Source organism: Enhydra lutris, unplaced genomic scaffold (assembly GCF_002288905.1).
Source record: "Enhydra lutris kenyoni isolate GAN:26980312 unplaced genomic scaffold, ASM228890v2 scaffoldscaffold29, whole genome shotgun sequence".
Taxonomy (NCBI): domain Eukaryota; kingdom Metazoa; phylum Chordata; class Mammalia; order Carnivora; family Mustelidae; genus Enhydra; species Enhydra lutris.
In genome coordinates this window covers 16929391-16956377 of record NW_019154113.1, presented here as the reverse complement: position 1 = coordinate 16956377, position 26987 = coordinate 16929391, and the positions used below count along the sequence as shown (strand labels likewise).

Here is a 26987-nt window from a genome sequence, read left to right as displayed (position 1 = left end):
GGGGAGCCTGCTTCCTCCTCTCTCTCTGCCTGCCTCTCTGCCTACTTGTGATCTCTGTCTGTCAAATAAATAAAATCTTTAAAAAAAAAAAAGAGTTCAGCCCATCTAATTAAAAAAAAAAAAAAAGAATCTTCTATGTAGCCTAGTCTCCTCTCGGAGAAATTTACTTCAGCAAAATGTAGCTAAAGACATGCGGGGGGGGGGGAAGCTCAATCGTTTGTTCAGCAAATATTTAAGGAACACTTAATCAGCGAGAGCTCTTTCCATGATAAGTTACAGAAAATCCAACCCAAACTAGCTAAAGCAAAAAGAGGCTCCAGCTATTGGAAATTTCAACATTCACGGCTATTTGATGATAGGAAGGAAATACTGTTCATTTTGGGGTGGAATGCCTGATTGCCTCTGCTTGGTTAGTAAGCCCCCTCTCTGGCTACAGGGACCAAGAGCTCCTCAGCCCTTGGCCAGGAGCCAAGGAGGGACATTGGCGGTAGGGACAACAAGCATCTGCCTCTCTGTGACCGGTTCCATGCTAGGGATGCAAAAACGCAGGGGGCACAGTCCCTTCCTGTAAGGGAGCTTCTCATCCACAGAAACAATGGTTTACGTTTCCAGCCATTTCTTTTTTTTCCGGCCCTAAACTACCCAGGTCTGACGGAACCAGTATCCCCCTGAACTAAGAAGTGTATTGTGGGAGCACCTGCGTGGCTCAGTGGGTTAAGCCTCTGCCTTCGGCTCAGGTCATGATCTCAGGGTCCTGGGATCGAGCCCCGCATCGGGTTCTCTGCTCAGCTGGGAGTCTGCTTCCCCCTCTCACTCTCTGCCTGCCTCTCTGCCTACTTGTGATCTCTGTCTGCCAAATAAATAAATAAAATCTTAAAAAAAAAAAAAAAGGAAGCGTATTGTGAAAACAGCCCTAGTAATTATCATTCTGAATTTCATAGACATGCCAGTTTGATCCCACGGGTGGAAGATGGAGACCCAGTGGGACATGAGTGGACCCCGAAGGAGCCCTCCTTTACCTGTATGTTTCTGCTAGAAACAGCTCCAAAGGGATTGGTGGTGCCTTCTGCCTTCTGAAGCCCAGTCGGACAGGTCTGGTTATTTCAGGGACAAGGGCCCCAGGGTGCTCAGCCCTGGCACAACTTTTATGAAGGTACTGACACGATAATCGTACCTTGGTTTGTGAGCAATTACTCTGGGCCAGGCATTGATCTCAGTCCCTTCCATATAGAACTCTTAATATCTGAGGGGCCTGAGGTCTTACCCCAATCACTCTGGTGTGGGGCGGCAAACCAATGATCAGGGTTGGCTTTCTGTTTTCCCAAATTTGCTTTCTTGCCTATGGGTGTTTAGTGGGCTTGCGGAAGTGCCCGGTGGCTTTGGAATCATAGAGTGCTTGTGTTGTTGTTGTTTTTGTTTGGTTTTTAAGATTTTATTTATTTATTTGACAGAGAGAGGAGAGAGAGATCACAAGTAGGCAGAGCAGCAGGCAGAGAGAGGGGAAGCAGGCTACTCGCTCAGCAGAGAGCCCCATATGGGACTCGATCCCAGGACCCTGAGATCATGACCCTGAGCCAAAGGCAGAGGCTTCATCCACTGAGCCACCCAAGCACCCCCCTTTTTCTTTTAAGATTTTATTTATTTATTTTTTGACAGAGAGAGACACTGTGAGAGAGGGAATAGAAGCAGGGGCAGTTGGAGAGGGAGAAGCAGACTTCCCATTGAGCGGGAAGCCCAGGGCGGGGCTCGATTCCAGGACCCTGAGATCATGACCTAAGCCAAAGGCAGACGCTTAACAACTGAACCACCCAGGCGCCCTAAGTGATTGGGTTCTGATCCAGGCCCCCTCCTCGCTGTGTGATTTTTAGGTGAGGGAGTCAATTTCACACTTGTTACCAGAGCCTTCCTCTTCTCTGGGAAGATAGTACCAAGTTACCGATAGTACCAGAAGGTGATCAGGAGAATTAAACGAAATGGTACCCTAGGTGTTTAGCCTGGCTCGTTTCGAAGTGATTCTGCTCTTCAGAAAAAGGAAGAGGAGAGAGATTTTTTTCTCTCGGAGATGGAACCTGCCGAAGCTGGGCTTAGCAAACAGGACAGAAAAGGGTCACCAGGAAGTAAGCTCACTAGAGGAACCTGGAGGAGTCCCTCACTCAGAGGGAGTCCCTCTGTTAGCAGTAGTGATGTAAAGTCCACACCAACCGGCATCCCTGGCCCCAGCCCGGTGCCTGGTACCAACCTTGGAGCAGGGGTTCCCGGCTTTCAAAGTCAGTGGGTATTCACTGTATTATGCAGTTATCAAGTTCCTTGAGATAAAGCAGGTCTTCCTGGTTTCGAATCCCAGCGGAAGGGTTTTAGGCACTTCACCTCTGTGCCTCACTTTCCCCACCGGTAAAAGGGGATGATAACGGCACCTCGACCCTAGGGTCAGTGTGAGGATTAATTTAGTTGACTGTGTCAGCCTTTAGAACAGGATGTGGCATCCAGTAAGTGCTGGTTATTACTAAGCCCCAGCCTGGCCCTGGAACAGGACATACAATGAGACACCAGGTCGGTCTTCATGGAAATTTACAGCAGTCTTGGAAGGGGAGAGTTTTCAAAATTCAGCATTTGTTACAACTGAGGTACATGCTTTGGAAGAAAGTATACAGTGTTTTCCTTTAGGAAGGGGCTTCTGATGAACTTTGTCTTTTGCTGTGTGGAAAGAGAAGTCCAGGAAATTGTGGGAAAATGTATTTGGTTTCTCAGATATTACCAGCAGGACAGACTTTTCTAGAAGGATGTGAGAGAGTTCCCAGCAAGGGAGAGAGGGAAGGTCGGGGAACTGGGTCCTGGAAACAGGGCAGCTCGGCAGGAAGGGCTCATGCCTCTGGGTCCCCTCCCTCATAGGAATCTGCGAAGACCATTTCTGTCCTTGCTAAAGATTTTAATTCCAGGGTGAGGGCACCAGACTGGCCTGAATTAGCCTTGTGAGAGGGGCAGGCATCTTCATGACTATTTCATGCCATTGAACGTAAGGGGAGCGTTGTTCTCCCAGTGGAGACCAGGCAGACCCAACAAACACTATCCCCTGGAAATGACATTTGGTTGGGCCAGGGGTCCGTTCTTAGCTTTGTGTGTGTGCCATAGATGCCTTCTTAGAATAAGGTTTTTAAATGCACAAAACACATAGGATTACAAAAGAAACCAAAGATAATGAAATATTAGAAAAAATAGGTAATACGTTTTTTTTTATTTTTTAAATTTAATTTTTTAAAAGATTTTATTTATTTGACAGACGGAGATCTCAAGTAGGCAGAGAGGCAGGCAGAGAGAGAGGGGGAAGCAGACTCCCCACTGAGCAGAGAGCCAGATTCGGGGCTCCATCCCAGGACCCTGGGATCATGACCTGAGCTGAAGGCAGAGGCTTAGCCCACTGAGCCACCCAGGCGCCCCATATATTTTTTAATTAACTCATTAAACAACAAGGTCCGGCAGTGACCCAGTGACACTGTTAATTTGAAGGGCAGATATTTGGAAAAATCTACAGCAATTGGAATGTGTTATGAAAAGATCTGTGATTGTTATTGGGAAAAAAGTCTCAGGTGCTGCTTCTAGGATTGTGCCTGGTCACCTAACGTGACAATTGAAGGAGAAGCTTGATTGCACTAGGAGATTAGGAGTAATAAGGCAAGCATTTTCCCCATTCAGGGACTCCCTGATTTAAGCTGAGATCCCCTCCCAGCATTTTGCAAAAATGTGAACAGTTATAAGATTAAGTGAAAACTAACAACAACCAAACAAACCCAACAACAAACAGATTATGATACAGTGGATTTTCAGTTGACTGAATGTATTTTTTTTTTTTGCCTAAAGAAAAACAAAATAAACCAAACATTTGTGTGTATATTAAACATACCTAGAACAGTATATGAAAAATATCTCATACTTAAAAATAAAGGGGAAATGTATGGAAAAATCAAGGCTCAGTCCTGCCTTCCCAAGCCTTGGTCTGGGGCTTCTCGCTGTCTCTCTGGGGGCAACAGGAGGAGGCTGGGAGCGGCCTGTCAGTTTGTCAAATACGTTCAGGGTGTCCCCACGCATGCACAGGCTGGAAGGTGGGGACTGACTTCCAGCGAGGCCAGAATGTGGTCCTTAATCAGCTCTTTGAGCTCAGGTCGACCTCAAATCTCCCATGACCTTAAATCGGCGCAGCTGCTCTCAGAGCTCCAAGCCTCAGGCTCTAGTTATTCACGAGGGCCTCATTCCTCCAGGTACTTTACGGTCTATGGACCAAGGACCAACGGGCACCGAAAGCAGAGCGGCTGCAGCCCGTGGAGCAAGAAGAGGTGGATGAGGAGGCGGGAGACAGAAAAGACTGGAAGGCTCCCCAGGCGCTCGGGCGGGGGGCTGACGACCGGACCGCAGATTCGGGTTCCCCAAAAGGCAGTATGTTTGGAGCACGCGGCTGGGGGAGGACGCGTCTCCCTTCCAACTGCGAACCCTCTCATTCCCACAAACCAATCGAGTGTGAATTAGGATTTCCCTAAACGATGCCCTTCGCTCTACATCCTCCTCCACCGCGGGTACGCGCGGCTGGTGGTGCAATTTAGAGACGTGCCCCGGGGTCTGTGACACGTAGGTGAGTAACTTCATAGGGACGTGATCCGAGGGAGCCGCTACTTCTGAGAATCCCGGCGTTCCCAGGTCTAGATGTGGGGTGAAACGCGGGTCGCGACGCTGCCTTCCTAAGGAGGAATAGGCTAAAAATTGTAAGCGGACCCTCTGCGACCGCGGCAGGACTCGAACCTGCAATCTTCTGATCCGAAGTCAGACGCCTTATCCATTAGGCCACGCGGCCGCCCGACGCCTAGCGTTCTTAGGACAATCTGAAAAGTAGTATTACCGCCCACCGGCTTGCCTGGGACCAATCCATTTGTTCCTGGGCAGGGGAGGTTGTATTTTGGCTACCAGGGTACTGCAGGGAGAGCCCACCCGGAAGTCTCCCTCTCCCCCCTGCGGACGGACCGGTCCACTTGCGGCGCTCTTATTGGTCGCGCCGGGAGTCTCCCGCCTGCCTCTCGGGTAGCCGCGGGGACTGAGCCGAGAGCAGACGGGAAGTTGCGGCTGCCAGCGAGGCGGACTGGTCGGGTGGAGGCCACACGCCACCCCGAGGCTGCGTAGGCCGTGCGGAGGGAGACGCCGCTCCGTGGGCCTGGGGTCGGGAGCCGCAGCCCGGGAAGCACCGGACGGACCGAGGTTTCCGGCGGGTTCGGCCCGGGGCGGGGAGCGGGGGAGGCCGGGTCGCCGAGCGGCGGTGCGGCCCCTCCTTCTCCAGTCAGGGAGCGAGGCCCGGAGCTGGGCGGAGGCTCGTCCCAGGGCGCACCGCGCGCCGCCGGGCACGGGCACGGGCGGGCGGCCGGGCGGCTGGGCGCGCGGGGGCCGCGGCCCCCTGCAGGGCGCCCTGGGCCGGCGGGGCCACGGCCCGGGCACGGGTGGGAGCCCCGGGAGCCGGCGTCCCGCCCTGAGGGTTCGAATCCGGGGGCTGGCACCTGGCGGCGCTAGGCCCTGGGGCCGCGCAGGTCGCGGAGCTGGCGGCCACCATTTGGCAAGCGTTTGCCGGGGGTCGGGTCTCGCGACTTGTTCGCCCTGAGTCACCCGAACAGCGGTTACGTGTGACAGATAGAATCCGTAATCCCATTTTACGGAGCAGGAGCTTGGGGCCTTAGGGAGCTCGCCCAAGGTCACGCATCTCCTGACAGCCAGCGCCGGGATTCAAACCCGCCGCGTCCTCCTCCGGGACCGTCGCTCTTAACCACTGCCTCCTCCCCCAAGTTCACTGATGCACCTGCTTGAACCTCAGTGTCCTCAGGAGGGGTGTTGGTGATTCTCGTGGCTGTGGGGGCTTCACTGAGAAAATGTCCCTAAAAGCTCCTGGCTCGCTGCCTGGGACGCAGTGAGTGCTCGAGGAGTGACGGCTCGTCACGGACCACGTACCGCACATGTGAGAAATAACACTTGATGTCGTCTGTCTCCTTCAGGATTTGTGGGTGGAAGGCAGGCATGGTCAGACCCATTTCACTGACTGGAAAACAGAGACAGGACGTGTCTCCCTCCACGTCTTTCGGCCAGTAAAAGCAGCCAAGCTGGAGCCCAAAGCCAGGTGTCCTGACTCCCAGCGGGGGGCTCCCTGCACCAACCATGAGCCGCCTGCTCTGGAAGAGGGTGGCCGGCGCCACCACCGTCGGGCCAGGGCCAGTTCCAGCTCCGGGGCGCTGGGTCTCCAGCTCCGGCCCCGCCCCCGTCCCCAGCGACGGGCAGCCGCCGTCGCCGCCGCAGCAAGTGCCATCCTCGGAGGGCGGGCAGCTGCGGCACAACCCATTGCACATCCAGATGCTCTCGAGAGGGCTTCACGAGCAAATCTTCGGGCGCGGCGGGGAGACGCCCGGCGAGGCCGCGGTGCGCCGCAGCGTCGAGCACCTGCAGCGGCACGGGCTCTGGGGGCAGCCGGCCACGCCCTTGCCGGACGTGGAGCTGCGCCTGCCGCCGCTCTACGGGGGCGGCCTGGACCAGCACTTCCGCCTCCTGGCCCAGAAGCAGAGCCTGCCCTACCTGGAGGCGGCCAACTCGTTATTGCAGGCCCAGCTGCCCCCCAAGCCCCCGAGCTGGGCCTGGGCGGAGGGCTGGACCCGGTACGGCCCCGCGGGGGAGGCCGTACCCGTGGCCATCCCCGAGGAGCGGGCCCTGGTGTTCGACGTGGAGGTCTGCTTGGCAGAGGGAACTTGCCCCACGTTGGCGGTGGCCATATCCCCCTCGGCCTGGTAAGTAGGGGCTGGGCTCCGGGGGACTTTAGCACAGGTCGGGGGGGGGGGGCCCAGCTGAGTGGTTCGTCTCAGTGAACGTTTCCGGAGGTCCCACCGTGTGCCACCAGGGTGCTCTTGTAGGGATTGCGGATTCGTGGTGAACTAAAGTAGGCTTGACCCCAGCTTTCACAGAGCTTACTTTCTGGTGGGAAGACACAGGCAGTTAACAAACACCCCAGCAAATGGCAGGTGGTAATAGGGGCTATGTGGAGAATGACGGTAGCTTTTACTTGGGATCCTAGGGGAGACCACTAGAGGCCACCTTGATTGGGTGCCTTTCCCCCTCCCCTAATTGCTTCCTGAGAAGTTAGTCCAAGACATTTGAACAGTGTTTCTGTTTGGGGATGCTGGTGGTTATCATGGGCTGTCCCAGACAGTACAAAGCATTTAGCGTGGCCAGCTGCTCCCTTAAATGCCAGATCAGCTATCCCTACAATGTCGCCAAACACACTCCCACCCAGACGTAGCCTCCCCCCCCAACCCCTCATTGCCCCCAGCCTCCCAAACAGGCATTTTGGTCCCCAGAAGGTGTATCCAAATTTCTCTCTCTTCTTTTTAAATAATTTTCTAAGTGCTACCCACGTTTCTTTTTCAAACAATGATGGCAGTCCTGTTTCTCCCCTTTTTTATTCTTCATTCCAGGATTAAAATACTCTTTACAGCCCCAATGCTTTCAGGCATGGCCAGCACAAAAGTTAGCAGTTTCTTTATCCCTATTGGAAGCTACATCTTTGTACAGAAAGCTGCGAAATGTTAAATATGCAGTTGAAAATGGTGAAAACATGGCTAAATAGATAAGGTAGGCATTAATGGCTGAAAAGAGCAAAACCAGATTCCGCATTGATTTAGTCCCAGTTGAGACGAGAATCTCAGTGCTTCCTATGTGACTTGACGGTCCACATAGAGGGAGTACCACCCACCGTTTGAGAAGGTAAAGCAGGCTGTGGTGGCTGAAGGCAAATTAGGAAACCAGTGACAAGAAAGACTTGGTTTTTGATATCTCGGTCATTTTTGGCCATTTTACCTCAAGTCCCCTTTTCTCTCCCTCCTCCTTCCTCTCCCCATCCTCCCCATCCTCTCATCCTCATTCCATTCTTGCCAGTGGTCCTGGGGGCACTGCTCGGTTTGCGGGGTGGCAGGAGTCCCTGCTGAGGCCTGGGCTCCCGTGGGGGCCTTCCTCCTGGGAGCCTGACTGGAGGGGCGGGGAGTGCCAGATGGGGCCCCTCCGAGCAGTCTGCTGTGAACTTGGGCATGTCCCTCTCGTGTGGCTGTGTAACCGCAAGTTCCAGGTCAGCCTGAGATTTTGGGGTGGTTTTGGGGGCCTGGGTGGGGGGGCAGCTTAGACATTCCCCAGAGCAGCTTCCCAAAGGCTGTGGCTGAGTACTATGGTCGTCACGCTAGGGGGACGTCCCACAGGTGCCAACATTGATCTGAGGTTCACAGGACAAGTGTAGAGAGTTAACGGCATTGATTTGAAACCTCTTGAATGTGCCACACGTGTTTGCCTGTTGGCTGCTTTTTTATCACAGACGTGTAGTAAGACGGCTCTGTGCGCAGCTGCGGCCCTGGATCTTGACACCAGTCTGGCCTTTTTGTTGTGCCTAGAGTTCCTGCCATCACCATAGCCTCAGACATGTGACATTTTCCAGCCTCTTCTTCCAGCCAGGGCTCAGAAGGGGGAGGCGAGGCGGTTGCGGCCTGCGTCCCTGAGCGTATCGCCACATTTGGTTGTGAGTTAGACTTTAGCAGGTTTAAAACGAGGAGCCACTTTCTGCCGGTTTCCCCCTCCTCTGTGGAAGGCACTGTTGTGTTTGTTGAAGCTGTGGGGGCGGATGGCCCCCGCTGCTGCTCTGGGGCGCCTGTGTGGCTGCAGAGGTCACACGAGGCCTCGTCACTCCCTTTGATGCTGAGTGGCTTTGACTCTCTGGCGTCATCTGTGGTTCACAGTGGGCTTTTCCTCAGTGGCCTTGCCATGCCTGGCCTCGTGGATCTTGGGCACCCTCCAGCCTTGCCCTGAGTCGGGGTCAGGCGCCGCAGATGGTGCTCTTCTCTGCTCGGGTGGCCTGGCCCCTCCAGGCCCACACTTGCCCTCGGCTCTCCTCGGGTGGCTCGGAGAGGCCCGCACCTGCTCCAAGGTGCGTGATGTGCTCTTGGTCCTTCAGAGTCTTTCCAGCTGTTACTTAGATGGTTCATCCTGTACATGTGCAGCATTTGTCTTTTTCTTTTTTTCTCTTTTTTTGCCACTTTCAACCAAAAAAAAAAAATTCCCACTTTGGATTCTGTTGGAATTGTCTGTCTCCCTTACTAACGTTTTGAACACCTGCTGTTGGGTGCTTCCAGACCCGAGGGGTGGACAGTGCTCATAAACAGCACAGACTTTGTGAACCCTGGACCCCACCACCTTGTTGGGGTCCAGGCCGGGTGCCCGCGTGGGACCCCCAGCATGTGTGGAAGGGCGAAGTCAAGGAGCTTTAATGACCTCCCTCCCACACGCCCCCACCCGCTCTCCGGCTCCGTGAGGGTGGGGAGCACTCCCTGGGCTCGCTCGCGTCCCAGCTGCTAGCGCGGGAGCCGGCTAGCAGCGGTAGGTGTGCGGTGGGTGTCGCGGAGCGGAAGTCGGCCACCCCTGTGCCCAGCCTGTCTGCCTCTCGCCTCCCTTAGGTATTCTTGGTGCAGCCGGCGGCTGGTGGAAGAGCGTTACTCTTGGACCAGCCGGCTGTCGCCGGCTGACCTCATTCCTCTGGAGGTCCCTGCCAGTGCTGGCGGCCCCACCCGGCGCGGCTGGCAGGAGCAGTTAGTGGTGGGGCACAACGTGTGCTTTGATCGAGCCCATATCAGGGAGCAGTACCTGATCCAGGTAAGGTTCCTGGGGCCAGCGTAGCTTCTGGCAGGGGGTGGCCTGAGAGCTCTGGCCCTGGGGGCTAGGGAAGGCATTGCTTTTCCTGGTCAGCGTCTCTGTCTTGGTAGCAGCTGCGGGGCCTGCCCGTTGACCAGCGCGGCCCCTGGTCCCTGGGCCCAGCTGTTCATTCCCCAAGACTGGCCTGGTATGGCGCAGGCATTGTCAGGGAGTACTGCTACCCCTTCTCTCTGTGTGGTGGTTTAAAGCGTAGCGTGGGTCTTTGGAGGCTCTGGGCCACACAGCCTGGGCTCACATCCTGCCCCCGACAGGGACAAGCAGCGTGAGCGCCTTACCTTCCCTGAGCCTCCCGTTTCCTTATTTGCAAAAAGGGGGCGCTCGCAGAAGCCACCTGGCAGGGTTGCGGGGCGGGTTGGGGGGTGCGGGAGTTGAACGATGCACCCTTACAGCCAGCCCAGCAGAAAGGTGGGCCTGGTGAGGGTAGCCTTGTTGACCTGAACAGGGCTACAGAGCTTGTGAGCGGCAGGGCTGGGGTACGGGGCCGAGCTGGGAGCTCAGAAGACCTCGATCTGGCCCCTCTGTTCCCAAGGCAGCCCTCAAAGCTGTGGCTGGACCTGCTGGGAAGGACCTGCGTGTTGCGGTTGAGCCGGGCCTGCCCCTTGGAGGGTGGGATGTGGGAGGGCGAGCCTGTCCCCGCCAGAGGGCTGAGCGTGAGCAAGCTCGAGGAGAGTCTTAAGTGTTGGAAGGTCGTGTGATAGGAGGCTGGGGTGGGGCTGGTGGGCTGACACCCCTGAAGCAGTGCCGAGTGGCCTCAGCTCCAGCCCCCCGCCCCCCCCACAGGGCTCCCGCATGCGCTTCCTGGACACCATGAGCATGCACATGGCCATCTCGGGGCTCAGCGGGTTCCAGCGCAGTCTGTGGATGGCAGCCAAGCAGGGCAAGCGCAAGGCCCAGCACCCCACGCAGCGAGGCCAGAAGGCCCCCCGCAAAGCCAGTGGCCCAGCGGTGAGCGCTCAACTGCGGGAGGCCAGAGCGGGCCGCTTGGGACTGTCTCACCAGCCTGCCTGCCTGTCCTGGGGCTGATCTGTATCCCTCGCTCTGGCCCCCCCCAGATCTCGTCCTGGGACTGGCTGGACATCAGCAGTGTCAATAATCTGGCAGACGTGCATGGCCTCTATGTGGGGGGGCCCCCCCTTACAGAAGGAGCCTCGAGAGCTGTTTGTTAAGGGTAGCATGAAGGACATCCGTGAGAACTTCCAGGTACGGTGCTGGCGAGGGGCTCTGGGGGGCTGGGCCGTGACAGCCCCTAGCTGACCCCAGGGACTATGGCAGCCCAACCTGACCCTGAGACCCGGCGATGGCAGTGGGATGGCTGCCCACCCAGCGCCTTCCTGTCGCCTGTGCCAGGACCTGATGCAGTACTGTGCCCAGGACGTGTGGGCCACCTATGAGGTTTTCCAGCAGCAGCTACCGCTCTTCTTGGAGAGGTGAGGGGGGGGCCCCGGTGGAACCCCTGGGGGTCAGTAGAGTGCCGGTACCTGGGTCCTCTGTCAAAAGGTCTCTCTCAGCCTGTGGACCTTAGCCTTTCCGAATCGAAAGAATGGAGCCATTCAGCAGAGTGGTGGCCACTGGGTCCTGGACTCTGGGTTTCTGTGGAGGGCCTGGAGGGGAGGGCTGAGGGCTGTGGCGGAGCTTCCTGTGTGTGGTCCTGGCTGATTGAGCACCCTCCCCGTGCCCAGACCCTGAGCCCAGGGCTTCACATCTGTCTTGGTCATGTTTGGTAGTGAGTCACTCATATGGTGTGGCCAGTCACAAGTGTCACCTAGACTTCATTTTTTTTTTTTTAAAGATTTTATTTATTTATTTGACAGACAGAAATCACAAGTAGGCAGAGAGGCAGGCAGAGAGAGAGAGGAGGAAGCAGGCTCCCTGCCGAGCAGAGAGCCCAATGCGGGGCTCGATCCCAGGACTCTGGGATCATGACCTGAGCCGAAGGCAGAGGCTTTAACCCACTGAGCCACCCAGGCGCCCCCCTAGACTTCATTTAAATCGACTGGCCTGCCTCATTCATTTGCCTTTGGGCAGGTTACTTGGTTTTTCAGAGTCTGTGTGTATCTCTAAAGCACACACAAATAATGCCCATCCCCGTTGTGAGGCTTGTGTGTGATCTAGCACAATGCCGGGTGCTGAGGCTTGACATAGGAGAAGGCACCTGTTTCCACTTTTGCCTGTAACTGTAACAAGGATTATCCCTTGAGGTCAGGATGATACTGTATCCACTTGATAGAGAGAGGAACTATCTATGTCAGGGGAAGTGACTTACCTAGCATCTCAGGGTTCCAGAGTCTTCGAGCTGGGCTTGAGACCTGGTCTGGCATCAGCGCTACACCACCTGGGTGGTCAGGTTGAGGCTCCCAGACTGGCTCAGGGACTGGGCCCACGCCTTGCTTTCTGGGGCCATTTTTTTTTTTTTTTTTTTTTTTTAAAACATTTTTTTTTTTTATTTGAGAGAGAGAGAGCATGAGCGAGGAGAAGGTCAGAGGGAGAAGCAGACTCCCCGTGGAGCTGGGAGCCTGATGCGGTACTCGATCCCGGGACTCCAGGATCATGACCTGAGCTGAAGGCAGTCGCTTAACCAGCTGAGCCACCCAGGTGCCCTCTGGGGCCATTTTTGACTGCCGTGGTGTTTCCCCCACGCCCAGGTGCCCCCACCCAGTGACTCTGGCTGGCATGCTGGAGATGGGGGTCTCCTACCTGCCCGTGAACCACAACTGGGAGCGGTACCTGGCAGAGGCCCAGAGCACGTACGAGGAGCTCCAGCGGGAGATGAAGAAGTCACTGATGGACCTGGCCAACGACGCCTGCCGGCTGCTCTCAGGACAGAGGTGGGCAGGCCTTGGGAGGGCAGGATCTAGGTGAGTACGGGTGGGCTGGGCCTTACGCCACCCTGGTGTACTCGCTCTGCAGGTACAAGGAAGACCCCTGGCTCTGGGACCTGGAGTGGGACCTGCAAGAGTTTAAGCAGAAGAAGGCAAAGAAGGTGAAGAGGAAGGAGCCAACTACAGCCAGCAAGTTGCCCATCGAGGGGGCTGGGGCCCCTGGGGAGCCCAAGGATCAGGAAGGTGGGGAGCATGGGCGGGAGGTGGGGCAGGGATGGTCCCTGGGAAGGTCCTGGGACCCACTGGGACCCCTGAAAGGGGTCATCCGGCCTTCCAGAGATGAGTAGGCTGGGCAGATCTTCCGGAGAGACCCTTCTGCGGGTCCTGATGGTCCTGCCCACCCTCTGCAGACCCCGGCCCCCCCAGTGAGGAGGAGGAGGTTCAGCGAGATGGCATGGCTCGTGCCTGCTTGGAGCGCTTGAAGGGGACTGCAGAGGTCTTGCCCAAGCGGCCCCAGCACCTTCCTGGACACCCTGGGTGAGCTTTAGCCCCTCATGTGTCCAGAGTCCGCACTTCTCCTCCTATGAGACTCCCTTTTCCTGGGCCCCAGCACCAGGGTGGTGTTTGCGGGGAACCCTTGGGGACCTGCTGCCATTCCTTCTGTCTTCCAGTCACTTGCTTATTCTGACCCCTGGCTCGCTGGTCTCATTCGGTGCAAGTGCACTGAGCCCCTGCTGAATGCTGGGCCCACCACAGCCACTTGGGGTGCAGAACAGTTCCTTTCTAGGAGCTGCTTCTCCTTAGGAGGAGTTAGGCACGAAAACTAACCCGGGCAGCTGGTCTTTATATTCCTGGTGAGAAGGAAGAGTGAGCAGTGTTGAGGTAGTACCTAACTTTACCTGGAGAAATCAGGGAAGGCTTCCTTGAGGAGGGGATTTTTATGAGCCTCATAGGCAGAGATGAGAAAATAGGGGCAACCAGGGTGAATAGCAGGGTCTGTTCAGAACTTAAGGGAGGTCTAAGTTGTGTACAACCTTTGGGTTGGCCGTGGTGAACAGCGTGTGAGAGATGGGGCTCTGAAAGCCCTGGTGTGTCCCTGGAACAGCAATGGGGCAGATCTGCTGTCTTCTCGGGCCAGTTACCCTGTATGGAATGGAGGTTGGGAAGGAGCCCAGTGCTGGGCCACACTTACAGGCCTTGGTTTCTGACTAGTCTGGTAGGCCTGACCTAGGATCTTCCTTTTCAGATACGTGAATTACTCTAGGGGACTTCTTGGGGGTCATGGGTGTACCCCCAGAGGGAGGGGACTGTGACTCTAGGCTGAGGTCACCAGAAAGCCTCAGGGCTTTGAAGGGTGGGTGTGGTCATGGGAGAGGGAGCCTGGCTTGTGGTTCTGTGCTGTCCTCCCCTCACTGCGGTGACACTGCTCTCCTCGGGTGGGGCACAGGTGGTACCGGAAGCTTTGTCCCCGGCTAGATGACCCCACGTGGACCCCGGGCCCCAGCCTCCTCAGCCTGCAGATGCGGGTCACTCCAAAACTCATGGCGATGACCTGGGATGGCTTCCCTCTGCACTGCTCGGAGCGGCATGGCTGGGGGTACCTGGTGCCTGGGCGGCGGGACAACCTGGCCCAGGCGCCCGTGGAAACCGCCCCGGCCTCAGCTGGGGTGGCCTGCCCCTACAGGTGAGGCTCAGGAAAGGAAAAGGTGGAGTCTGGGGACCCCTTCCCTTTGCTGGAGGACCCAAGCCTGGCCCAGGCCAGTGGGAAGAGCTGGGGTGCGAGGGTCTGGGTGTGAGTCCTCGTTTCCATGGCTGCCCTTTCCTTGTGCGGTCGGAGCCCCACAGGGGCATGGAGGCCTGAGGCCCTGCCCTCGGGTCCAGTGGCACAGCTGCCTTCCCAGGAGCGTGCTGTGGGGGGCTGTCGGGAGCAGCAGGGGAGGTGGGCTGTTTTTCTTTTCTGTGTAGAGTTTATCAAGCATGAGTTCCACTCTGATCATAAAGCTTTCGTGGTGCCCCTCGTTGGTTCGCAGGCAGCCGCGTGAGATCGAGTGGTTAGCCACATGGTAGAGTTGGCAGAACAGAGCTCTAGGGAAGTCCCTGGACTTGTCTGAGATCCCGAGTCCTGAGCTTTGGACAGGCAGGTGTTGGGGACAAGCCGTGGCACTCGACGTGGCCCAAGTTGGGAGGCCCGGCTCTGCAGGACAGCCTGAGTCACCTGCAGGGCACTGGGGACAAAAGGGGCCTGGGGTCCCATGGGCGAGGCTGCTCAGCTCCCAGAGCTTTCCCAGGGGAGGTGGCCGCTGCGAGCTGGGAGCTCAGATTGGGGTCCGACCAGGCCTTGCACCCTCGCCTGCCCCCGGCGTGTTGTGTTTTACTTGGATTTGTCACTCCCTGTCTGAAAACCAGGGAGAGCGCTATCCTGCTTTGCCTCAGAGCTGGTTCTGAGGCCTGAGCAAAGGGAGTTGCGGAAGGCCCTAGCGAGCCGCCCGGCCTGGCCCGGGCCCCCCATAATCAGAGGCCGCTGCTCTTCTCTGCCCAGAGCCATCGAGTCCCTGTACAGGAAGCACTGTCTTGAACAGGGGAAGCAGCAGCCGGAGCCCCAGCAGGCAGGCCTGGCGGAGGAGTTCCTGCTCGCTGACGGCAGCGCCATGTGGCAGACGGTGAGGGCAGCTCTGCAGTCTTTGCTCCCTCCCGGCGACATGCAGCCTTCTGGGTGGGGGCGGTGCCCTGGGGGGCTGGCCCCAGGCCAGCCCCCTGCTTCACTTCCTTGGCACCTGGGCCCATCCAGGTGGAAGAACTGGGCTGCCTGGAAGCAGAGGCAGAAGCGGAGGTGGAGGCCAGGACAGAGCGCTGCGGAGCGGCTGTCCCCAGTCAGCCCCCGGCTCTGGTGAGCAGGCTTCGGGGCTGGGGTTGTCTGGGTGGGCGCTTGGCGGGCTCTGGGTGGCGGGGCCTTGCTCTTGTGCCCAAGTAGCTCTCCCCTTTGCCAGGGTGCTCCCAAGGTCCCAAGGGGGTGGGGACACACTGCTCTGCCCGTGGGTGGCCCCACGTTTCTTGGAGGCCGAGGAGGGAGCCTGAGGCTCGTGGCCATCCTGCCATTTCTCAGCGCACCGTTGGCTGCCTCAGGCCCTTTTCCCACGCCCTGGCCCTCGCCGAATGCAGGTGCTGAGCAGGGCCTCATCTAGGTGTGTGGCCCCCACAGACTGCCGCTGGTGGCCCCAAAGCCAGCCAGCCAGCCTATCACCATGGCAACGGACCTTACAACGACGTGGATGTCCCCGGCTGCTGGTTCTTCAAGCTGCCTCACAAGGTGTGTGTTCTGACTGACGCCTGTCCCGTGCTGCCCTACCGTGCCTTGGGCGCCCAGGTCCCTGGAGTGACTCAGCCAGAAGCACCCTAGCGCAGGAGCGACACGCGTGGTGGGGCAGGGCATGGTCCCAGACAGTTCCCCATATCTTGGAGTCTCTGCCTCCTGAAAATTGGGTGGTGAGGGGCATGGTGGTATGATTAAATGACGGGGGCTGTCAGGTGTCTGGCATGTGTGCTGTTGTCCCATGGTGGTTGGTTACCTGGGTCAGCCTCGATCCTGAAGCAGCTGATCTGCCTTTTTTTTTTTTTTTTTTTTTAAAGCTTTTATTTATTTGACAAAGATAGCACAAGCATGAGGAGTGGCAGACAGTGAGAGAGGGAGAGGGGGAAGCAGGCTCCCTGCAGAGGAGGGGGAGCCCGATGTGGGGTTCAGTCCTGGGACCCTGGGATCATGACCAGAGCCGAAGGCAGACGCTCAACTGACTGAGCCACCCTGGGTCCGCTGATGGTCTTCCTGCTGAGGCAGCCTCAGGAGGCCACGAGGAGACGGAGGCTTCGGCCTGTGCCTGTGTCACTCACCTCACTTCATCTCACGGAGGCGGGAGGCATTTTATCCCTCACGTCAGTGCACTAAGGGCAGATACAGTACATGAGATATTTTGAGGGAACACAGATACGCATAACTTTTATTACAGTTCATTGTTACATTTTTTTAATGATTTTTAAAATTTTTATTTTGAAGATTTTATTTATTTGACAGATCACAGGCAGAGAGGCAGGCAGAGAGAGGAGGAAGCAGGCTCCCCGCTGAGCAGAGAGCCTGACTTGGGGCTCGATCCCAGGACCCTGAGATATGACCTGAGCCGAAGGCGGAGGTTCAACCCACCGAGCCACCCCGGCGCCTTATTGTTACAATTCTATTTTATTAGATATTTCTATGACAGTTTCACCATGTGCTGTTTATCGTATTTTTTTTTTTAAGATCTTACTTATTTGACAGAGTGTGTGCGTACGCACTCAAAAAAGCAGGGGGAGCAGCAGAGGGAGAGCAGAGCAGGCTCTCTGCTGAGCAGGGAGCCTGATGAGGGGCTCAGTCCCAGGACCCTGGTGATCATGACCTGAGCCAAAGGCAGGCACTCAACGGCTGAGCCACCCAGGCATCCCTGTCATAGTTTTATCATAAATACACACGTGTAGGATAAAAGCACGTATGGGTCCGTGCTCTGCAGTGTGGGGCATCTGCTGGGGACCTCGGATCATATGTACCCTCCCCCACCCCAGACAAGGGGGCAGCTGCCTGGTGGAGGGAGATGGCATTTGTGTCTCCGTGCTTGTGCGTGTGTGTTTGTGTGTGTGCGTGTGTGTGTGCACGCACGTGCGTGTGCACACATGCACCTGTGTTTCATTTGGGGAGTTCCCCAGACTGGTTTGCTTGAGGTTCTGGGCTCGGTGGTCAGAGCTGAGGTGCACAGGGGGTTCCTTAGTCAGGGGTCTGCCACCAGCTTCCAAGAACCCCTGCTTCCTTTGCCCTTTTCAGGATGGTAGCAGCTGCAACGTGGGCAGCCCCTTTGCCAAGGACTTCTTGCCCAAAATGGAGGATGGCACCCTGCAGGCCGGCCCAGGAGGTGCCAGCGGGCCCCGTGCCTTGGAAATCAACAAAATGATTTCTTTCTGGAGGAATGCCCATAAACGAATCAGGTAGGCCACCGTGGGAGGGTGGAAACATGTCATCTGTGCTCCTGGCCAGGTTACGGCAGCCCTGGGATCCCCTTTTCCCACCTCCCACCCAGGCTTCCCCCATCCCCCTGTGCTGCACCGGAGGGACAGCCCAGCGACAGTCTTGAGGCTTGGCTTCTTGTGGTTTGGGTGCCATGTGACTGTGGGCAGGCCCCTTTCCTTCCTAGCCTCAGCCTCTGTGTTTATGTAGAAAGTGCTGTGGTTGGGCCTGGATGGCGGAGCTGCTGGAGCCCTGGATGTGGCTGAGGGGCATGGAGGGCAGCTGGCCTGCGCGCTGGGACCCGAGGCTGACAATGGCATGGGTCTCTGCCGCAGGGCTGGCTGCCAGAAGGCTGCTGCTGTGGCTGCTGAGGTCTGCCCCGAGTGTGGCCGAGGTGCTCATGGCAGGGCCGAGGTCAGACTCCTCACAGACACTCTGGGGCAGGGCAGAAGCCATCTGGGAGGCCTGGCTGGTTGTCAGATGGCATATGCTCCTGCATGAGAGATCTTAGGGCCCCAGGCCTTGGTTGTGCCCCAGCCCCCCCGAATGAAGTCGGTGGGGAGAGGGTGAGGCCTGGCCAGGAGGGGGCGCGGTGGCCCCCAGAGCTGGATTCTGTTCCTCTTGGCTTTCCTGAGCCTCAGTCCTGTCCCCGCAGTTCCCAGATGGTGGTGTGGCTGCCCAGGTCAGCTCTGCCCCGTGCTGTGACCAGGTATGGCCTGCCAAGTGGTTGAGGGGACGGGAGAACTGAGTGGGGGAGGACCTAGGACTACAGTAAGCTGCTAAGACTCATGTTCTCCCCCACCCTACCAGGCATCCCGACTATGATGAGGAAGGTCGCTATGGGGCCATCTTGCCTCAGGTGGTGACCGCTGGCACCATCACGCGCCGGGCTGTGGAGCCCACGTGGCTCACTGCCAGCAACGCCCGGGTATGTGTGCGCTGCCCTCGGGTCCCTGTGCTGCCTCTCCTGGGTCCCTTAGAAACTGGGTACAGAGGGTTGTTCGGGGAGGAGCATGAAAAGGAACCTAAGTTCTGGGGCAGTCGGGACCCCAGTTCAAATCTAGCTCTGCCGCTCTGTGGCTCCTTCAGCAAACTTGACCTGAGGCCCTCCCAGCAGTCAGACATGGACGAGGCGTGATGCGCACAGCTGCGGTGGGGTGGAGGCGGGTCCGGGTGTCTATTGTCCCCTCGAGCTGCTGCTCCGCGGCTGTCCTGGGAGAGCCCCTGGGGGTGGAGCGTGGGGCTGTGCTTGGCATTACCGAAAGCGCCCCGTCGGGAAAGGCCCAGCACTCTGTTGAGCCCGGCTCTAGGAAGGGGGTGGGGTTAGGAGTCTCACAGGGGTGTCTGGGGAGGGCCTGACCTCCCTCTTCTGCAGCCTGACCGAGTAGGCAGTGAGTTGAAGGCCATGGTGCAGGCCCCACCTGGTTACGTGCTTGTGGGCGCCGACGTGGACTCGCAGGAGCTGTGGATCGCCGCCGTGCTCGGGGATGCCCACTTCGCGGGCATGCACGGTGAGAGGGGCCGGGCCGGAGCCGAGGCAGCCACGGGGCTGGCAGAACGCCTCTGGGCCGCCTTTCTCACGCCTGGCTCCCCGCCCCCGCTCCCCTCCCCAGGCTGCACGGCCTTCGGCTGGATGACGCTGCAGGGCAGGAAGAGCAGGGGCACTGACCTGCACAGTAAGACCGCGGCGACCGTGGGCATCAGCCGGGAGCACGCCAAGATCTTCAACTACGGCCGCATCTACGGGGCGGGGCAGCCCTTCGCCGAGCGCCTGCTGATGCAGTTCAACCACCGGCTCACCCGGCAGGAGGCAGCCGAGAAGGCCCAGCAGATGTACGCGGTCACCAAGGGCCTTCGCCGGTGAGGCCCCTCCCCCGGCTCCTCTCCCTCCAGCCCTCTGACCTGGCTCCAGGATGGTTGGCCCGGGGCTTGTGACATTTGCTTACTGAATAACTTGAAGCAGTTTTCATCAGAGTTAGGTTGGACTTCTGTGTGGCCACCAAGCGGCGGCGCAGCGGCGGTGTGGGGTCCGGGGAGCGAGTGAGGGCGGGGCGGGGCGGTGGGCGCTGGCAGGGGCAGCGGTGGAGCCGTGGAGACTTCGGATGGGCTTTGCTCCAGGAGGCTGCGGTTTGTTCCTCTGGCAGTGCCGCCTCGTGTGCTCGGGGCCTTAGTGGGTCCCCGGGGGGGGCCTTGAAGACAAGGTGAGGTGAGGGAGGAGAGGGACAGGTCTGCCTTCCACAGGTACCATGTCCAGGGGCCACATTTAACGAGCGGGGCTCCTCCCGGGAGGCTGCAGGGCGAGCAGGTGATGGTGTAGAGGTGAGCACGTGAACACTGGGGAGGGGTACAGCTCACACTGTGGGGACTGTGCGGTGAGGACAGATGAGGTCGGGCCCTAGTCATGGAGATCTTTAAAGGGGACACAGTGGGAGTCTGGCCCGAGGGCGCAGGCAGTGGGGAAGCCCCGGTGCAGCGTGGAGCAGGTTGTGGAGCTGGTGAGTGACGGGCGTCCGGAGCTGAGGCCGCGCGTCCGGAGCTGAGGCCGCATCGGAGCTGGGAGTGTGGGGCAGTGGGAACTGAGGGGGTCAGTCTGACTTGGCTGTGCGCGGTCTTCTCTACATGTCCTTCTCCCTTCAGGGAGTATCCCATTCCCTACTATCCCTCCCTTCTGGGGTCACAGCCCTGGTGTCTCCTGCACTAAAGCACGATGCTCAGTAGTCGCTGGGCGGTCCGGTGTCTGCAGCATAGGACAGTGGTAACCGTGCCGCCTCCTGGGTTGGCATCTGTTCTTTACTGGGCTTCCATGGCGTAGCCCACAGAGGCCTGGGTTCCCGTCTGGGCTTCACCTCTTCTTGGCAAGTTACTTACCCCCTCTCAGCCTGTTCCCCTTCTGATGTAGAGCCCAGGGGCACAGGCATGGGCCTGGGTGTCCCGTGAGTACTGCAGCCCGGGGCCGGGCACCCAGGAGGCACTCCCATGGGAATGATGGTGGGGACACTGCCCCCAGGTACCGGCTGTCGGACGAGGGCGAGTGGCTCGTGAGGGAGTTGGACCTCCCTGTGGACAGGACTGAAGACGGCTGGGTTTCCCTGCAGGATCTGCGCAAGATCCAGAGAGAAGCTTCGAAGAAGTAAGAACCTTTCGTGTCCTAAGGAGGGAGGGCGGGTCTGGGCTCGCCTGGGGGAGCTGGGATACTTAGTTTTAGCTCAGAGATGCTGAAGGGCAAAGCTTGCCTTTTGTGTGTGTCCCCAGGTCACGCTGGAAGAAGTGGGAGGTGGTTGCCGAACGAGCGTGGACGGGGGGCACGGAGTCCGAAATGTTCAATAAGCTGGAGAGCATTGCCATGTCTGACACCCCGTGTACCCCAGTGCTGGGCTGCCGCATCAGCCGGGCCCTGGAGCCCTCGGCTGTCCAGGGGGAGGTAGTACGTGGTCCTCAGAGCCTGGGGAGAGGGGTCACAGGGAGGGGCAGGGCTCCTGTACCACCTCCTCCCCACAGCGAGCCGGCGTGTGGCTGAACCCCTCTGACCTGTGCCCCCTCCCCCCCAGTTTATGACCAGCCGCGTAAACTGGGTGGTGCAGAGCTCTGCCGTGGACTATCTCCACCTCATGCTCGTGGCCATGAGGTGGCTGTTTGAGGAGTTTGCCATCGATGGGCGCTTCTGCATCAGCATCCATGATGAGGTCCGCTACCTGGTGCGAGAGGAGGACCGCTACCGCGCGGCCCTGGCCCTGCAGATCACCAACCTCCTGACCAGGTACGCAGGGCAGGGGCTGCTCGCATCTCCCTAGGAACGAAGGTCCTAAAAAGACCAGCCTCAGCTTGTGAGATTTCTTGGGTTCGAAAAGACCATAAACCCAGACTAGATGACGGAGGTAGTGAGGAGGTCAGGGAGGTGTTCCACGAGTAGCTGGCATCATGGCCTACTCTAGACACAGACCTTTGTTTTAAAAATCAAATGAAAGCTTTTCTCAGTTCATGCAAAATTGAGAGGTTTTTCTTTTATCCATGTTTCCTTAAGTGCCAGAAGTTTATGATTCCTCGTTCACAATATTTTCTGGTGGTAGTCTGAAACTCTGATGTGGCTTAAAACACATTTTCTGTATTGAGCTGTATTTCCTTGTAGTAAGATTCCTAGTTTACGTGGTTGACTTCAGTAATCACAGTTCCCTAATGGTCTGCCATTCCGAACTAGTTTGGGAAGCAGATCTCCTAATGGGTGGATAATGGAGACGGTACTTAACACTCCACGGCCCTCTCCATCCGCCCTTGGGGCGGTTGTGCCCAACAGCTCACAGTGAACTTCGGGGGGAGAGCCGGGTCTGAGAGGGGACCGGTCTCTTGCAGGTGCATGTTTGCCTACAAGCTGGGTCTCAATGACCTGCCCCAGTCCGTCGCCTTTTTCAGCACAGTCGATATTGACCGGTGCCTCAGGAAGGAAGTGACCATGGATTGTAAAACCCCTTCCAATCCAACTGGGATGGAAAGGAGATACGGGATTCCCCAGGGTGAGCTGCACCCCGCTCTGGTCGGCATGCGCAGAGTGCGGGCGGGTCCGGGGAGGGCGTCCCCGGGACCTCCAGGGAACATGATGTTCACGGCACATGAAGGAAGAAACCAGAACTCAAAATATTTCTTCTTTAACCACAATAGAAATATATTTTAAGAAGATGCCTTGTATAAGGTCAAAGTGCATTTTCAGGTGAAAACTGTGCTTTGAATACCAAACAAGCAGAAAGATACGTTTAAGAAAATAAGCTTATTTTATACAGAAAGAAAACGGGCACTCCCCAACGGCACCTCCCCCCCCCCCTTGTGGGCTCCTGGGCACCGCCAGCCACGGGCACTGTCTTTCAGGTGAAGCGCTGGATATTTACCAGATAATTGAACTCACCAAAGGCTCCTTGGAACCGTGAAGCCAGCCAGGGCCGCAGCTCTGCCTGCAGACCCCGAATTTGCTCCCGTGGAGTTCCGTCGGGGCGGCGCAGGCTCCCACGCTCAGGCTCGCGCTGTGCTGCTTGCAAAAGGGCTCGCGGGAGGCCAGCCCTCGCCAGCAGCGGGAGCCGCCAAGACGGCCTGCCTCCGAGGGAAGGTGCGGCAGAGTCCAGTGGGGTCAGAGCCAAGATGCTACCAGTGGTGCAGGCTGTAGGACACGGGGCACTGTTGCTTGTTGGGTAAAAAGAAAGCAGAAGCCCCAAAGTTCACATTAACTCAGGCATTTCATTTCTTTTCTCCTTTTCTTCTTGGCTGGTTCTTTGTTCTGTCCCTCGTGCTCTGATGCAGTGCCCTAGCGGGAGAGAAGTAATGCTCAAATGTGATAAGCCTGCTCAGAGGCCGTGGAAATAAAAACAAAAATCCTTTATCTTCTCATCAAAGCCTGCGGTAGTCCTGCTTTCTCCCCTTCCCGCTCCGAGAGGTGGTTCTGCCTGTGGAGGAACAGCGAGGCCTTCCACGGGGCTGAGCAGCCAGCGCTGAGGCCCTTCCGCAGGGCAGAGGCAGGGGGCGAGAGGACAGGCGCCTCCGTGCTCTCCCCGAGCCCCCTGCCCGCTTGGGGATGGCCGTGGGGCAGGCGCGTGACCGCCTGCGGGATGGTCACGTGAAGAATGCAGCTTCGCGCTCTGAGAAGCCGGCAGTGTGAACTTCCACCTTACACACACCTGAGCTGCGGCAGCACGGGGAGCTGCCTGGGGGCGGGTCTACGACCGCACAACTAAAGGGCACAGGGGGGCGGGGGACCTGGAAGAAGCTGCACCCGAGCCAGGCAGAGAGGTTTTACCAACTGGTTGCTAAGCCGCAACCCTGGGGCTAGTCACCTTCCAGGGCTTCAGAAGGTCACGAGGAAGACCCACGGTAAGAACTTATGTCCTCACCCCTGTTCCGGAAAGGTCTGCCCCACCTGTGTGCCAATGTGGGGGACTCTGTGGTCTGAAATCCGCAGCCCTTAGTGTCGGCCGTGCCCGCCTTAGCTTTTCCTTTGGGGGGGCCTCCCCGCCCTCCTGGGCTGCTCCCATCGAGGCTACCCACAACCCAACCAGTTAGGAGGCTGCTGGCCTCCCGTGCTCTGGTTGGAAGCAGGCACTGACCTCTTCGGGTTCGTCCGCCTCCTCATCCCGGAGAACCACGTCCAGGATGTTCCCTTTGATCTTGAAGTCTCGTGAGGTGCTGAGCTTCATGTGCTGCATCAGGTTCACCTAGGACAGGACTGGGCTGTGGCACGTTCTCCTCTGGCCGGAACAGGCCCCGCCGGGGACGGCCTCAGCAAGCCTTCAGTTCCTCCTTAAGGCATGCACACCCATGGCCTTTTCCCAGAGTTCCCAAGTGATGGCTGAACTCAGGCCATCAGAGCACGAGGAGCAAAGAGAGAGAAGGGTTCTAGTTTCTTCCCCACCGCTCTGTGCTGCTTTAGTCTGCACGGCCCCTCCCAGGTCCGTGGGGACAGTGGAACGGCTGTGTGTGCTTACCTTGGACTTCTTCGAAAGGTGGATGAGGAATTTTTCATACTGTTCGATGGCGAAGATGAGATTAGGGATTGGCTTGGTTTCTCGGAGAGCTCTGGCCTGCAGGGCAAAGAAGGGAAGACCTGAGTTTCAGGTTCAGAGGTTTCTGAAGTCTGTCCTCTGAAGCAGTCCGCGGCAGGAGAAAGCTAGTCTGTCTGCCAATCAAATGTTCCTTATGTTCTGGTAACCTACGATTTCTGGCAGTTAATCTCGTCAGAGGACGGGCAAGAGCACTGAATCCTCCCGTTGGACTCCCTCGGTATTTACGGTTTTGTAGACCGGCTGAAAGGGCCACTTGGAGAAATCTGCTTGCGTCCCTGACCTGACTGATACCCCAACACCAGGAGCTCATTCGGGTGCACACGGATGTGTTTTTTTAATTTAATAAAGGCCACGAATGACGATTTGGGGGAAAAAAAAACCACATAACTTTGGAGATAATTCTGTATCTGAACATTAAACTTTTTTCTCAGGCCCGTGTCCTACAGTATGATGCACTATCCAACCCATTTAGCCAGTCCACTTGGTAGGCATCTCGGTTTTTCCAGGACTTGCTTTTACAAACAACACCGCTAGCATCCTCCTGTACACGGGCTTCTAGCCTCCACTCCTGGCAAGCACACCCGTGGGAAAGGGCATGAGCGGGGGCGGAGCTCCTGAAATCCGGCAGTTGCCCCCGATGCTGCGGACGGGACCTTTGCCAGCAGCGTCCTAGAGCAACCTCGTCCCTGCTCCTGCCCTGCCCCTTACATGTCCTTCAGGGAGCATCTTCTGGGCTCATTAACTTTTCCTAAAACTCCTTCCCAATGAGAATCCTAAACCATTGTCATTTTTAAAGAAAAAGCTTAAGATGTTCGAGTGCTTCCGAAATAAAATGTGTGGCTTTTGGTTCAGAGGGAAAAGATGCTCCCTCTGAACACAGTCTGAGCCGAGCAGCAGCTCCACACACGTTTCGGTAAGAGCGTTAACGAGCCACGAAGCACACAGCCTGCAGCTGACGCATCTACACTGGCCAGTCTAGGGCTCGGGACCTCGAGTTGTTTAACCACCGCCATGACCAAGCGCAGGGCATTTTCATCCCCCGCAGGAATCGCTACCCGTTTCTGCAGGCTCCCCCCGCTCTGGACAACCACTAATGTACGTCCCATCTTTCTAGATCTGCCTGTCCTGGACCTGCCCTGTAAATGGAATCCTGCCGCACGTGGGCTCCCAGGGACAGGCTTCTGTCCCTGCATGCTGTCACGGTCCCCCAGCATCTCTGTGTGTGCGAGCGGCGGCTGCTTACCATGGCTGTGGCGACGACGGCCGCTTTCCCCTTCTTCTCTCCTGTACATTTCAGGCTCTGACTCTTCTTGTTCTAAAGACACAGAAACAAATTCTCTCATTGTCGGAGATGCTGGTGGCAACTTCCTAAGAAGGTGAACATGGGGGGCAGAACATGGGGGGGGCCTTGTAAGGGGACCAAGTCTGGGCGAAGAGAGAACCAGCGGCAGATGCTGGCAAATGGGGAACATTCTGTGACACTCTATGACCCTCAGATATTTTGGGGGTCTTGTTGGGAAGTTTACAATCTTGCTCTTAGAACTAGCACATGGAAGCAAAGGCAGGACTGACTGTTCTCACGCCAGGCCAGCCAAGAGGATGGTGACAATGGGGACTGTCAGGGTGGCAGCAGGAATTCGGATTTCCCCACGGGGCAGTTGGCTCCAAGGGTTTCCACGAAGGAGAGGAAACCAGAGAGGTGGCTCCCAGGGCCTTCTGTGTTTCCACTTAGGGGCAGATGGCAGACATGTCTCATGGGCCATGTGGTTACGAGCTTGAGAAGGGCTTAAAGGTTATAGGAACACTTGCTTGTGTTGTCGGTATCGCAGAATAAAGAGCTCCTGGGCACAGAATAAAGGGAACCGAGGATAAGGCGGCAGAGAGTACAGACCAGCACCGCGTGTGAGCTACGCAAAACACGGGCACTTCTCCCTGAAGGGGCGTTCCGTGCCTGCTAGGGGTGAACACGCCTAACCCACGCAACAAGTCAGAGAATGAGAAACAGAGACCTGAAAATGGCGAGAACTGTACCACTGGAACCACGGGAGAAGCAGGAGCCCATGTGGCATGTTCTGGAAACTGAGAAATGGCAGGGACTCCAGAGGGGCTGGTGTGAAGAAGTCTGCTTTTAGCCTTGGAACACAGGGTAGAGGGCGAGGCCCTTCGAAGAGAGGGGCAGGGAGGTGGCCATGGACAGAACTCTGCTGAAACTCCTTCAATCAGTCCCTGTCCACTGCCCATTCCTGGTGATTCAGGAGGACTAAAATCCCAGCCGGAGGAGGCATCTTTTATTTATTTTTTTATTTTTTAAAGATTTCACTTGTCAGAGAGAGCACAAGCAGGGGGAGTGGCAGGCAGAGGGAGAGACAGACACCCCGCTGGGCAGGGAGCCTGACGTGGGGCTCAGTCTCGGGACTCTGGGATCATGAGCTGAGCTGAAGGCGGACGCTTAACCGACTGAGCCCCCCCAGGCGCCCCAAGAGGCGTGAAGAGGCAAGCTCGGAGCAGGACGCTAAGGGGTTTGCAGTATTGGTTTCCGTTGCTTGCGTCCCACTGACAGAGACCCAAGGCTGTGGGGGAAAAGAGAAGCGGCTTTAAGAGAACAAACAGCTCTCTGAAGCACGTGGGCAGTGCAATCCTGGTTTCTGGCTGGAATGAACGGAACCAGAGGCTTTTGGCCCAAGGTTGCTCACGAAGCGCGCCTCACCGTCCGAGGAGAACGTCCGGCTGTGGATCAGCCGACTCGGCAGCTTCCAGTCCACCGCGGGTGCGGCTGGGGAGGGCCGCCTGAGAACTGGTTTCTGTGTAATGGGGGGAAACGGTCTAGGAGAAGCCTGGAGACTCACA

The 26987-nt window shown here is 57.4% G+C and overlaps 2 protein-coding genes and 1 non-coding gene across 5 annotated transcripts in view; 1 reads left to right on the top strand and 2 right to left on the bottom strand.

Annotated features, from left to right (window-relative positions):
- Positions 1-4767: 4767 nt before the first annotated feature.
- TRNAR-UCG lies at positions 4768-4840 on the bottom strand. The gene has a single exon. It is a non-coding gene; the product is annotated as a tRNA-Arg (tRNA).
- A 594-nt stretch (positions 4841-5434) lies between these two features.
- LOC111152617 (DNA polymerase gamma, catalytic subunit) lies at positions 5435-23028 on the top strand. The gene is given in 23 exon segments (XM_022511150.1): positions 5435-6800; positions 9504-9699; positions 10540-10704; positions 10812-10880; positions 10882-10959; positions 11107-11186; positions 12402-12584; positions 12667-12821; positions 12989-13115; positions 14026-14262; positions 15118-15238; positions 15367-15465; positions 15778-15885; positions 17422-17582; positions 18257-18310; positions 18412-18529; positions 18977-19112; positions 19215-19461; positions 20609-20731; positions 20854-21022; positions 21150-21358; positions 21949-22109; positions 22459-23028. Coding segments are annotated over 23 exon segments (3675 nt in total). The 5' UTR covers positions 5435-6180; the 3' UTR covers positions 22518-23028.
- The window catches only part of LOC111152618 (Fanconi anemia complementation group I), an 83218-nt gene continuing 79036 nt past the window's right edge, over positions 22806-26987 (bottom strand). For 2 of the 3 annotated variants that reach the window (XM_022511151.1, XM_022511153.1), the window contains 4 exons: positions 25384-25455; positions 24063-24158; positions 23685-23792; positions 22806-22888 (listed from right to left, as the gene is read on the bottom strand). In XM_022511151.1, the coding sequence (XP_022366859.1) occupies positions 22808-22888; positions 23685-23792; positions 24063-24158; positions 25384-25455 (357 nt within the window). In that variant the 3' untranslated portion in view covers positions 22806-22807. The other variant, XM_022511152.1, reaches the window with a different exon arrangement.